This window comes from Melospiza georgiana, chromosome Z (assembly GCF_028018845.1).
Source record: "Melospiza georgiana isolate bMelGeo1 chromosome Z, bMelGeo1.pri, whole genome shotgun sequence".
NCBI classification, from domain to species: domain Eukaryota; kingdom Metazoa; phylum Chordata; class Aves; order Passeriformes; family Passerellidae; genus Melospiza; species Melospiza georgiana.
The window spans coordinates 44,648,319-44,661,259 of NC_080465.1; the positions used below are offsets into that span (position 1 = coordinate 44,648,319).

At 37.3% G+C, this 12,941-nt stretch overlaps 1 protein-coding gene across 1 annotated transcript in view; it reads right to left on the minus strand.

The window, feature by feature from the left end:
- PIK3R1 (phosphoinositide-3-kinase regulatory subunit 1) overlaps positions 1-12,941 on the minus strand; it is a 57,371-nt gene that overhangs the window by 19,346 nt on the left and 25,084 nt on the right. The window contains exons 3-5 of the mRNA XM_058043769.1: positions 4,424-4,516; positions 3,010-3,084; positions 89-220 (exon numbers count right to left, since the gene is read on the minus strand). Of these exons, the coding sequence (XP_057899752.1) occupies positions 89-220; positions 3,010-3,084; positions 4,424-4,516 (300 nt within the window). The remainder of the gene's footprint in view (positions 1-88; positions 221-3,009; positions 3,085-4,423; positions 4,517-12,941) is intronic.

The window sequence follows — 12,941 nt, forward strand, 5'->3', positions numbered from 1 at the left end:
GCTGTTCTGTAACAGCTGAACCACCACTTATCCAGAATTCTAATAAAAGCCTTTCTGTTTGACATTTGAAATAATGTCGCAATCATACCTTGAGATACAGAAATCATGTCACTGTAAACAGCTGCTGGAATGATGGGATTTGGCAGGTCCAGGATATACCTCTTGAGAGCATCTGATAAAATCTGAACATCAAATGTCTCTAAATCTAATGAAGAGGCATCTAAAGGGAAAGAGCAACATGCTTTTAAGACTTCAGAAAGTGGAAAAAATATACAAGCTCACAACAAGCCAAAATTGCTAACTTACATATGGTTCATGGAGAACAATTCATAAGAACATAAGACACCCAGAAACATCTTTGAGAAGAACAACACACAAAGTTCAACACCATGCCCAGTCCCTTGGCATCTGATGAACCAAATGATTTCCATAACTGTGTGTGGCCTTCTGTTGCTGCATCTTGGCAATGTTATGGAACATCAGAATATTTTTAACAGGTCTCTGTTTTATGTGTAAATATTTTGTGTAAGAAGTAAGTACTAATAAAAGGTTTGGCCAAATGCAGCTTCTATACAGGGAGCTACTTCTATTATGACTAAAAGTTTGATTAACATCTTGGGGATTCAAGTCTGCAAATATTTATGTAAGTAAGTCGAAACAAATATACACGTGCAGAACAGTGTGCTTGGTGTTTTATGCAGCTGTTGAGATTTATCTTGTAAAACCTGATACCCTTCCAGGATAGTTATGACTTGGGATAAGGTTTGGCAGTGTCACATAAAGAACTACTTGTTAGTGTTGGAGCAAAGAATATCATCAGCAAAAATTAAAATGAGAAAATACAAAAATCCTTATTTAGTGAAAGAAAGGTTTAGGTTCATCCTATAACATGAAACTCTGGCACAGTAAAGTCCTAAGTGTATACAAAAAGATCCTTATTTTGTACAAGAATTTGGAGGCATTAATGCTGATCAGCCTTCTATCTAGCAAGAATCTTGGTAAAATAACTATTGAATCTTTTTGTCTACTTTAAACAAAGGGAACAGGGAGGTAGAGGACTCAAATAAATGGTGTGTCTACTAATACTGTGAAATAAGGCAGCCAAGAGGGGGTAATGAGAAACTTAGTGCTCCTCCACCTCCTTTGTTTTCCTCAACAAAGACCTTGCAGTATGAGCTCAAACCTTCTCAGACACCCAAGAATTTGCATGAGTGAAATGGCATAATAAATGTCTTAAATTATATAAAACTTGCAGTGTGGGAATGATTTCTGCAAGATCAATTATGTGTCAGAGAATCCACAAATTCTTAAAGAAATACCTTTCATTAATTTTGCTACTTACTGGCTGTTTTTTAATTCATAAGCCAAGTTAAATCATGCATTTTCACTGTTGACCATTTCTCTGAAGTATGTCCCAAATTACTATAATGAATACATGAGTAAGAATATACTTATTCTGCAACTCTCTGGGTGTAATATCATAAACGGACCTGAACTCTTCCATCTGCTGAGCTGACAAGATGTAAATCAGCTTTGATTTTGGAGCTAGATAGGATTGTGTTAATGCTAACAGACAGTTATCCAATTAAAAAATGGAGAGTATTTAAACCACTAGCAGAACAGTATACTAATGCAAGTTCATAACTTTGAGACCAAAGCTGACTTTCCTCTCTGAATTAGCATTCTGCTAATTCAAAGACAGCAGGCAGAGGAGACAGATCTGCCTCTATCCCTGTACCTGGATACTCACTGCACCAGCTCTGAGCTGAAGATCCTAATCCTATTTTAAAGAGAAGTCAGAGAGAGACACTTTTACTAAAGGGAAAAATTCTATTTCTGTTACTCAAAACTAACAACATTTCAAGTAGGAATACATGTAAACCATGAGTTTTTAATCTCAAGGGGCAGATAAACCTTTCAAAAATTATAGCTCAGTTTAGAGACTTAAGAAAGGATTCAGATAAATAAGAAATGTAGTCATATTGATGCCACCAAAAATCTGGATTCATGCAGACTGAAAAACATAAACACAACACTGAAGAGGTTGCTGGTATCATGAGGCTGCTAGCACCATATGCCTATCTTCTCTCCCTGCTTGTACACTTACAATTCTTCACTCCTATCACAATCAGCATAGGATAGGATGCTCTTTTATTTTGAAAAAACAGACAACTCAGAGTATAACTAGCTTTGTTAATGTTTGCAATTATTAAAAATGAGGAGACTAAATCACTGAGTGAATTTGCTTTTTTTGTCCCTTTGGCAACAAGGCACATAACCATTTCCATTTTCTACCCCTTGTACTTTTGCACTCTTTTAGGCAAATGAAAGCTCACACCACACATTGCATCCCAGCTTGCCAAGCCATGGTCAAACTCTCCTCCAACTCTCATACTGAAACAGTGCTGCCATGCCGCTATATTCTGTCTTGAAGAAAAAATTAAGTATACAAAAAAAAAGAAGAGGAATTATATTTCAGGCAACTTGAATGGGTATGTGGTGTGGTTGCATTTTACTGTCTGAGAATTCAGCCTACAATATTAATTCAATTGTCTTTCTTCAGTATCACTCTGTAGCAGATAGATAATGGGCTGCTATTGACACCCCACCTACTGGACAAAAAAAAACGCACCACAGAACTGTATGGAAACAACTGGCCATTTGTTTACAAAATAAAAACCTGCAGCCTTTCAGGACTAATCTATCTTTATCTCGATTTTGAACAAAACATCTCGTTTTTCTCAGTACAGCTAAACTGTCAGTCTTTGAACAAGCCACACAACAAGAGATTAAAATAAATACTCTTAGGAAAAAAAGATGCAGCTGAGCCATGAAAAAAGACAAGTTGTAAAAGTGAAAATTACTTTTCAAATCAAGAGTAAAAGTTAGAAAACTTTTTTATTTATATATGTCTTTTTAATAGCATATTATTGAGAACCAGCACATATGTGTGAGAGTGGTCTGACCACAAAATCTGTCTAGTGCTTTAAGGAAGAGAACTGTACTTACCACACTCAAAAATTTGTCTTAATTCCACTGCGCTGCTTGAGCCTTGTGCTCCATACAAAGTTGAGTACTCCAGCCCTTCAAAACAAAATCAACAGGACACGTTCAGGACATCATTAATATTTTGGTGACTGTTGCCCTGATGCAGCGTATTTCTGTTTTGTCCAGTAAGTACTTACAGTATAAACTAGCAACATTCTTTCACCTACCACACTACAGAATGTGATTGCTTTTCTAAGGCTGTAAGACACCTCTTTGTGCACTCAAGCTGCTGTGTCTGCAGAAAGAGATGGCCAAAGAAGATCAGAGATGCTGGCATCATATTCTGTAGGATTGTCTGCTGGCCAACTACAAAAGGCCAGGACTAGGAAACAGATTCACACTGTGTCAGAGAAAGTATCTGTATATATCGCATAATGTGATAAAATAATTCACCTGAATTGTTAGAGAAGACATCAATAAAGTGTTTTCACATAAAAGATATTGTTTACAACTCTTCTGCATCAGTGAAAATAGAGAAGACACAAGGAAAGAGACCATATGCAGAGCACTGACAATTTAACTCTATCAGTGGTGTCTCCTGAAAGCAGAAGCTCCTTATGCACACTTGTGCTAAATACTGGCCCTCCACGCTGGTATCAGCAAGCTTCCACTCTTTCAGGAAGGGCTTACAGTCTTTTAAAGTGCCAGAGAAGTATGTTAGAACCCGTGAGCCCAATGACAGCAGCCTGATTCTTGTCAGAATACCACTTTTGCTCTTGTTCCCTAGCTTAAGGCCTTAAATGAGCAGGACTCACAGAGCTGCTCCTTACCTCACCAGCACTATGAAAGACACATCAGAGGAGGTGCCAGGAAGATATAAATAGGGCAAAAGAAGTATGACATTGTAAGAGAAAGAGGAAACCTTCAAAAGGATGGAGAGACATCAACACAGAAAAGCAGGTGAGGGAAAAAACCCATAAAAATAACACTGTCCGGCTCATTATAGAGCAGCAATAAGGAATTGGCTCCTGAAGAATAAAACCAGTTCTTGAAACCTTTTCATATTTTATTATTTTCTTTTTTCCCTTGCTTTGGGGCAAAACATTACTTTTTTCCCTGTGCCACCAATTCAATGTTATGCTGGCATTTACATAACCAACTAAAGGTGCTTACTCGTTACAATACCAAACCCTTCTCTGTTACTTTCCAATAATACTTATGTTAATTATTAAATGTCATTTGAGGCAAGCTTTGGTTTTGCTCCTACAGTCCAAATAGCCTGTAATGAGCAAAAACCTATACAAACGTTAAGGAGATTATTTTGGATGTTAAGTAATGTGATGCATTATCAGTTCTAGAAAGAGGACATGCCAGCTCTGGATCCAGTTCTTCACATAAGCAACAGAACATTTTGGTAGATCATTCTTCAGCCTACCTTTCTTTTCAATTGTCTCTACTATCTTGACAAGAATTGGTGGAGCAACATCAGGAGGTGTGAACTGCTCTGTAAGGTCTGGAAGTGAAAAAGCTGCAAAAAAGAAAAAAAAAAAAGAAGAGAAATGAGCCAAGCTGCAGATGAATGCAATTACTTTTATGAAAATCATGACATATAATGCAACTAGTTAATTTTTAATCACAGAACAAACATCCTGTTGTCAGTGCTGTACGAGAAAACAAGCTCCATGGTTAATAAAAAAAATGAATAAAAATTATGACAACTACATTTTTTATAGCATTTTCCTTCAGGAACCTCAGTTCTAGATTCAATCTCCATATTGTCTAGGAAAAGAAAACACAATAAAAGTCTGCAGTCTATGGATGTGCAGAAATACAATGCAAGAAAGGAAAGAAAAAGTCTTTCTGTCTGAGATATTCACATACACTGTGCACCAAGTGGAGGGGCTATTAAACATATAACTGGCTGTGAGTGCCTGATCCCCTGGGTAAAACAGACTTTAAAAGGCCTGAAAGAGGAGTAGAAACAACTCACACTTATACACAAGCTCAGTAACTTCTGTGCATTTCAATTTTCCAGCATTATACTATTAACAGTATAGTTTACTTGAAGCATGAATTTTCTACATGGACTGGTTAGGAATAAATAGCAGTATAATTGGAAAGGGACACTTTGCAGATTCAAACAAAACTGCACACAGGTTTTATACAAAGTCAGCTTTCATGCAATCTGGTTTCTAAATGGAAAGAACACACTCTTCAAGGTATGTTCTGGCTCTGTGAGTAAAGATCTATCTCTAAATACACAATTTTCCCCAAAAGAATAATTCAAAAGTTTTAGAGTGGTGCTGTTTACCACCTGGAAACAAAAATGTTTACATAAACTACTGCCAGAACCATCTGGCATAGTTTGATGGATTATGATTGATAAACAAAAAATTAATCGTTGAAGCAAAAATTGTCCTTTGCCTAAGCAATGGTGATCTCTGCTCAATTAAACTCACCATGGACAGAGAGCAATTCTTGAACACACATACACAAAGGTGCCTATAAGGATATGCATAAATATATATACGCACACCCTCCACCCCTATTTTCAGAAGACTGAAACAAAATGATGATGATAACTAAGTAGAAGGAGAAAAAAACCCACAGAAAATTATGAACAGAGAGTTTTTAACTAAAAACTTTGAGATAACAACAACAACAACAAAAATCAACTGAGAAAGAATATATATCAACTGAGAAAGAGAGAGCAGACAGTTTTGGCTGGTAATTCACCCTGTTTTGAATTACATAACTTCATTAAAATGCAAACAATTTTGCTGTGGTTTAACCCCAGCCAGCAACCAAGTCCCACACAACTGCTCAGGCATTCTCCTCTGGTGGGATAGGGGTGAGAGTCAGAAGAGTAAAAGTGAGAAAAGGTTAGCAGATTGACGTTTAGATAGTTTAATAGGGAAAGCAAAAGCCACATACAAAAGCAAATCAAGCAAATCAAGGTATTAATTCATCCCATTGGCATGAAGATGTTCAGCCATCTCCAGGAGAGCAGGGTTTCATCACTGAGTAAAGGCAACCTGGGAAGGCAAACACCATCACTTTGTGCATCTCCCACTTTCTTATTCTTCCCCCAGATTTACGGCTGAGCAGTGCTCTGTGGTATGGAATGTCTCTGTGTCAGTTGTGGTCAGCAGTCCTGGCTCTGTCCCTTCTCAACTTCTTGTGCACTCCCTGCCTCCTCACTTGTGAGGTGGGGTCTGAAGCGGAAAAGGCCTTCACACTGTATAAACCCAACTCAGCAATAACTAAAATATCCCTATACTATTAGCGCTGTTTCCAGTGTGAATCTGAAATGCAGCCCAAGGATAGCTACTATTAAGAAAATTACTTCTACCCCAGTCAAAACCAGCACAAATTTAAAAAACAGTAGGACAGCAAGGAAGGGACAGAAGTTTGGAAGTGTAGAGAGACGAGGAGTGAAAGACAATAGTAGTAATACAAGTGAAGCATACTGGCAAAAAGAAGGAAAATTATGGTACCATAATGATGGAAATACTTTCCTAACCCATTCATAACTGACGGTATTAGAAAAACATCTGTTAGTCATAACAGTTTAACTTAGGAGGCCTGGAAGATAACCATTCAGGAGTTTAGAAAGAGTTGCCTATGCAGATCTCTGCCCTGCTGATGCTTTTTAATGACTTGAGGAAAATAAGAACAACTCCCACAGATCCAAAGAGCTCTAACACCTGATACCGAACTCTGCAAGGACAAATAACATGCCTACATGCTAGTGTCATTATAGGTCCTGGACAAAATAAAGAAAAACCAAAAACCAGGCTCATATAATGCAACAAAAGACAGCAGACAGCACTGTAATGAAGGATAATCTGCACAGTTCTTTAGAAGATAGGTTCTTTCCTTAGTGACAACTTTGTGAGCTGAAAAAAGCCAATGAGTAGACATAATAAACTCCAAAATTCTGCCAGATAGTTGATTTAGTATAACACTCCAATTAAGCTAAATTCAATGCAAGCATGTTATATAGGTATATTAAGGTAGAACCAAGCTACTCAGGGAGCAAATGGACTTTTCAGCTTTTTCCATCTTCAAATCATTTTCAGATTCCATTTGGAACATCTCTTTTGTATCTGCTTAATGAACACAAGATGGGCTCAAATGGAAAATGCTGCACTCTAAGTAGCCTCTGCTGAGGCATACTGAAATACAGGCCAACAGATTTGTAATATTCAAATCAAATGGTTATTTTCAACTCCAAACTATGTATATATCTTATGATATGGACAAATCTATTGAAATAATAAATGAAAGATTGGAGTGATTTCAAAGGGTATGCTATGAAATTTCTCAGATTGTGAGATACCAGTAGACTCAAGTGAATGTTAAGGGCTTAAAATGGATCCCTTACATGGTAGCAGAGGAAGAATATGTTTTAAGAACAGAGCTTACATAAATTGACCTATGAAAGTAACTTTCTGGTTCCTGAGGGAGCTAGTTACATTTAATTCCTCCCTCTTTCATAACATCAACAAAATTGCATCATCTCTGAACAAAGATGTTCATTTTCTAATTCCAGATGGAGGCAACATGCAGCCACAGTCAACAGCCTAAACTGAAACAGAGGAAAGAGACAAAGAACGATAAATAGAGACAGAGGATGGAAGTCAAAACTGACAGACAGATGGATCCTATAAAGTGACAGCTTGGTGGTTCAGGGATGGTCCATCTAGGCTATTGAGCAGCACAGTGCTTTCTTCCATTAACCAAATTGTGCTTTGAAATGATGGCAAGACATCAACAAATACCTATCAAGAATATAGAGAAATATTAGAAATATACCTATTAGAAAAATTATTCTAATTTCCACTGATGTAGACTTTCTACACAAGGGGCAGAGTCCAAGGAAAGCAAAGAGGAGAACCCAGCCACAGGGGAAGAAGCCCCTTACAAAGTGAAGACAAGACAATACAGAAAACAGTTTGTCTCTGCAGACTTTACCTAAATTACCTAAGCAGAGAGGGCCTCTTCCTGTAGCCCTTTAGCTTAAAGCCAGGTTTTTATCATAATCTGTTACAAATATCTTTGTTGTAGAGTATTCATCAATCAGTAATATTCTTAGTTATTGAAACCCTTTTGGAAGCTATGTATTTCCCTTTATATTTACACAAAATAAGTAATGTATCTACAAAACATGCCTATGCAAACAAAACGCTGCATTGCTTAAAATGAAAAGTTTCCAAAAGTTTTCTGCTAGCATAAAATATGCATTTTAGGAGTTCAGAGGATTGCTGATGTCTCTTCCTTTCTTTATCCCATTCCTTTGCAAAACTGGAAACTTATATAGCCAAAGACATTGCTGAACTTCTAGATATGACATGAGACTTCAAGTGAATGACAATGCCTTCCATAAATACATAGTATGTAAAATAACTGTGTATTTGACTGAATACTCAGGATATTCATCTTTCTTTTAAGCTCTGCAGCAAAAAGACACAAACAGGTCCAAAACCTGCAGTTATCAGCAACTTCGAAGTTAGAGAAGAAAACATCTAAGTCACATAGTCAACGTACAAGAAAAACATTCACTTCATCAGCATGCTGAAGACAGCATGAACAAATTAAAATAATTTAACCTCCCACCTGTTCTAGGATTTTCCACTCACTGTGTCACCTTCAATGTAATTAGTGCACAACATCATACTGATGCTCAAATTTTGCTTCAAATTTCCCAGCTTTCGCACAAAATAGAAAATTAAGTTTGTTTAAAGGCAAAAGGCTTTACAAGACACATGTAGTCAGAAAAAAAAAAAAACAAAAACCAAAAAACTCAACAGTACTCAAAGAACTGAAGCCACTTTATTACATGACAGCCTAATTTGGGAATAGTGTGCTTCAGTTTCAAAATGCTGAGGGGAAATCTCAGCAGCCAAACTAAAAAAACTGCACCTAATTTCTGGAAATTTTTTTTTTTACTCCAAGAGCCAGAATAGAAATTTTAATTAAAGAAGTCCTGATCCTAGATTATGTGTACCAGGAGAAAATACAGAATGCATGTTAAGATTTACAGTGGGAAAGGAAGACTTTTTAGATAGGTCAGTTTTAGTAAAAGACAACTGAAAAAAACCTCACATGCAACCTGCCTTTAGTACCTGATTTCAAAGTTGACTTTTTCTTTGAAGAATGCTGTAGGGCAGCAAAGATGTTTGAAGAACCATATCCACTCTAAAGAATTTGGGCAAATTTGTAGATGCCTTTGCTAAAAAATCAGTTTTTCATTAAAAGCAGTATTTCTCCCCAAATGCCTCTGTTTTGTTACTTTTTTTCCCCTTCCCTTAATCCCAGGGTCTCCAAAACATAATGGTTCTCAAAACTGATCGTAAGGAAGCTTACTCCACATTGTAAGGAAGTTTCTGATGATACTTAATAAAAGCTGGGTTTTCCACTAGCTCTATTTTTACCTTGCAACAGTGAGAATCAATGAGATGAACCACAAATCAAGAGTTCTCTCCAACCTGCAAACTCTTCCTTCTCCCTGTTACAGACAGGACTGAACAGCTCTAAGGCAATGGCAATGTGTGGAAGATGAGAGCATACCTTAGATTCAAGGGTTGCCAGCACAGCTACAAAGTGCAAGATGAAACCAGCACACAGCTGCACCTTTTGGAAGGGTTCTCAGTAAAAATATATAGAGTTAGTACCTGGCAATGACAAGTGGAAATTTAAAGCCGCAATTTGGCTTCAGATGATTCTGAGACATATCCTTCATTACTGCTAGAAGAAGAATGAAATTTAAAAACACATATAATAAAACCCCTTAAAATGTACAGTATGTACCATGAAAGGGAATTTAATTTCTAAATAATTACAGGAACTATATACTAACTCTACTTGAATTTAATTTTGAATTAAGACTACTCCACGAATGTTCTTATTTTTCCAGAAATGGCATTAAAGTTTGTGCACGCATTTTGCGCTTTTGATGACAATACAGCTCTATATAAAAGTCTACTATTTGCGAGCTCATGTCTTAAGATGATCACAATACTTATGCTGCATGCAGATATACTCTTTATGTTAGTGGATACAAATGTATCCATTAACATAATGATTTTCTATAGCTTTACACAGGTACCTTGTTTGGAAGTCATACAATAACTCCAGACATGAAAGGTTTTACCAGTACTTAAAACAGCTATATTAAACATTGGCATATTAATTAATGCAGAAGAAGAAATGCAAAGGTAAGGATCATGCTCAAGCAAGTTGTGATAATGCTCCAACAAGATTAGCCAACAAACTGTAAAGAAATGATGCCTGCTCAAGCACCTAAAGTACTTCTGCCAGCAGCACCATCCATTAATGCATTACCAGCTGTGGACAATGGGGGGTTTCCTACATAGTTCAATACCCATGCTTGCTATTAGAATTTCTGGGAAACACAGGAGCTTACTTTCTTGATTGAAATACTATTATTTCAGCAGTTATGTACTCTACTCTATGTATGGGAAATGGAATTCAAACAATGTGCCACTGTTATCATCCATCTTCCTTGAAACAGAATCTGGATTTCAATAAGGATTCATACTGTCTGAATTTAACAGCTTATCAGTATACAATGTTGAATTCTAGTGAAGATGCATTGGAAATGAGGGCAGTTTGGCAGTTCTGCAGGCGTTTCAGGCAGTGGTATATATTAAGCTGTCCCATGTACCCCTCCAGGGTGCTGGCTGCTAGTGACTCCCACATCAGAGACAGCAGAGCTTGAGGAGATTGTGCTGGGAACACAGCAAAAGCCATGCCTGCAGAAACACAAATTCAGACCCTGGAAAGCACTAGGAGGTATGCCATCATACAGATGATGGCACAACCTGAAGCCTTTCCTGGCCCTGTGGTGTCAGCTGGTACAGATGCTGAGCCTCAGCCATCACCACCCTCTCAGCACCTGCTGTAATCAGCTGGAGAAGAAAAGGCCACATGAGCCTCACAAAACGTCTGAGTGAAAGAAGCCTTACTGACAAAAAACTCTTAATTCATAGTGAAAAGGAATTCTGTGATCTGCTAAATGTTCCTTTAAAAAGTAGTGATTCTTTGCAAAAAGTTTCCATACAACAGTATGAAAGGCTAAAAAATCCCTCAACTCTTAACTCTGGAGAAATTTTCCACAGAAATCTATGCTTTGGTTCAGTGTCAGACCAACACAAAAGATAAGTCTGGTATTAATTAAATAACAAGGAGCAACTCATTTGATTTGAAGAGCTCAACCTTGCCGTGACATTTGCATTTTCAGAAAACCTAATTGTATTTACCAAAAGAACAATGTTCAGAACTGCCCAATTGCCATTAGCAAAAGGTTTTCACTGGGTAAAGATGAAAGACAAAAAGGTGAGAGTGAAGAGAAAGTCAGTGTTACTGTGTGTCTCAAATAAATCAAGGACTGGAACAGACAGCAAATGCAGATGCAACTGTTGGTAGAGAATACTTCTTAGTCCCTACTGAGATGATTTTGTTTGGCTATAGTTAAATGCTACTTTCAATGGCTGAAATCACCATTCAAAGTGCCAGGAGGAAGAGTGTTTCTCCAGTACTGGTTTCATTAGAAAGATTTGTAAAACACATCATCATTCATGGAAAAATATGAAAGAGACTTAAGCATCCATGAATTTGATACATCATTACAAGCAACTTAATAAGTCTGCCAACTATTACTTGTCTCTTACTTTTGTGAGATGTCATCATTCAGGCAGGGTGCAGACTCAGAATATCACAGAAGCCTTGGCAGTAGAGAAGACTAGATTCAGGAGAACTGAAGACAGGTGAAGAGTATTGCAGCACTAGAAAAAGAAATGGTCACGCCCACCAATACTATGAGCCTTTGAGCTCAGAAGAAGTCCATTTATTATGGAGGCAAAAAAATGTCTGAGACTTAGGATTTATTGTGATATGAATGACCCCAGTGCTATCAAAAGAAATATGGAAAATGATGCCTGCTGGTGACTTTAAATTACTGGGGTACAACTGCAAAGCAGAATGAAAATACTACCACTTTATAATCCTTGAATATTATGTACCCAGGACAGCCTGCTTCTTCCACTGGCTAACAGGTGTTGGGTATGAACTGGAGGACAGAGTGGTAACTTGATTTACATGTTTCCTTTTAACAGAACACTGACGATTTTAGCCAGGAAATACAGATCTGTCCTGAGAATACAGTTTATTACATCTGCTGTCATTCCTCTTTTTTCTCTGTCTTCAATGATGGAACATCTGAATAAAGCAGAACTGAATAAAGCCTTTCAAGGGCATTAATGGCAACATTTAACCCTCATGGCAAAACAGTATTCCAAGACTTTCAGACTTCAAATATCTTTGTAAAGCATTCATAGTTCTGATGAGATCCTACATCAGTAACACCAAGTGACAACAACTTATCCAAGGGGCTTATTCCAAAACGAAGACAACAGCAGTTCTCACAAGCATGACCTACTGACTCGCCAGTCCCAGTGTACTGCCCAAAACAAAGCCAACATCTCCAGATTCCTCTGTGCAAGATAGGTACTAACACATAACCTATACCATTGAAAAAGGGACTTCAAACCGACTTTTATAGAAAAATGTACAAAATTTGTCATAATATTATGACACTTAATAGAATAAGGCAGTCATTTTTTCAGAAGGATAAACACACATATATTAAAATTGGGCCATTTATAGTCCAACCCACTAAATCTAAAAGGGTCAGAAAAAAACCTGAATGTTACTTCATTTTATCCTAATTACACATAGTACGTCAAAAAGACAAGGTTACCTGCATAAATCAATGTTGTAACTGAGAGCTACTTTGCCTAGATGCTTCTCAGGGTTATCAGCACACATGGAAGCAATGCTGTGGTTGATAAAGTATCATGTGCATGGTGACTATGCAGGGAATTTTGGGAGCCAGGAGAACTAATTCCTCTCTTCATTCCAGTTTATGA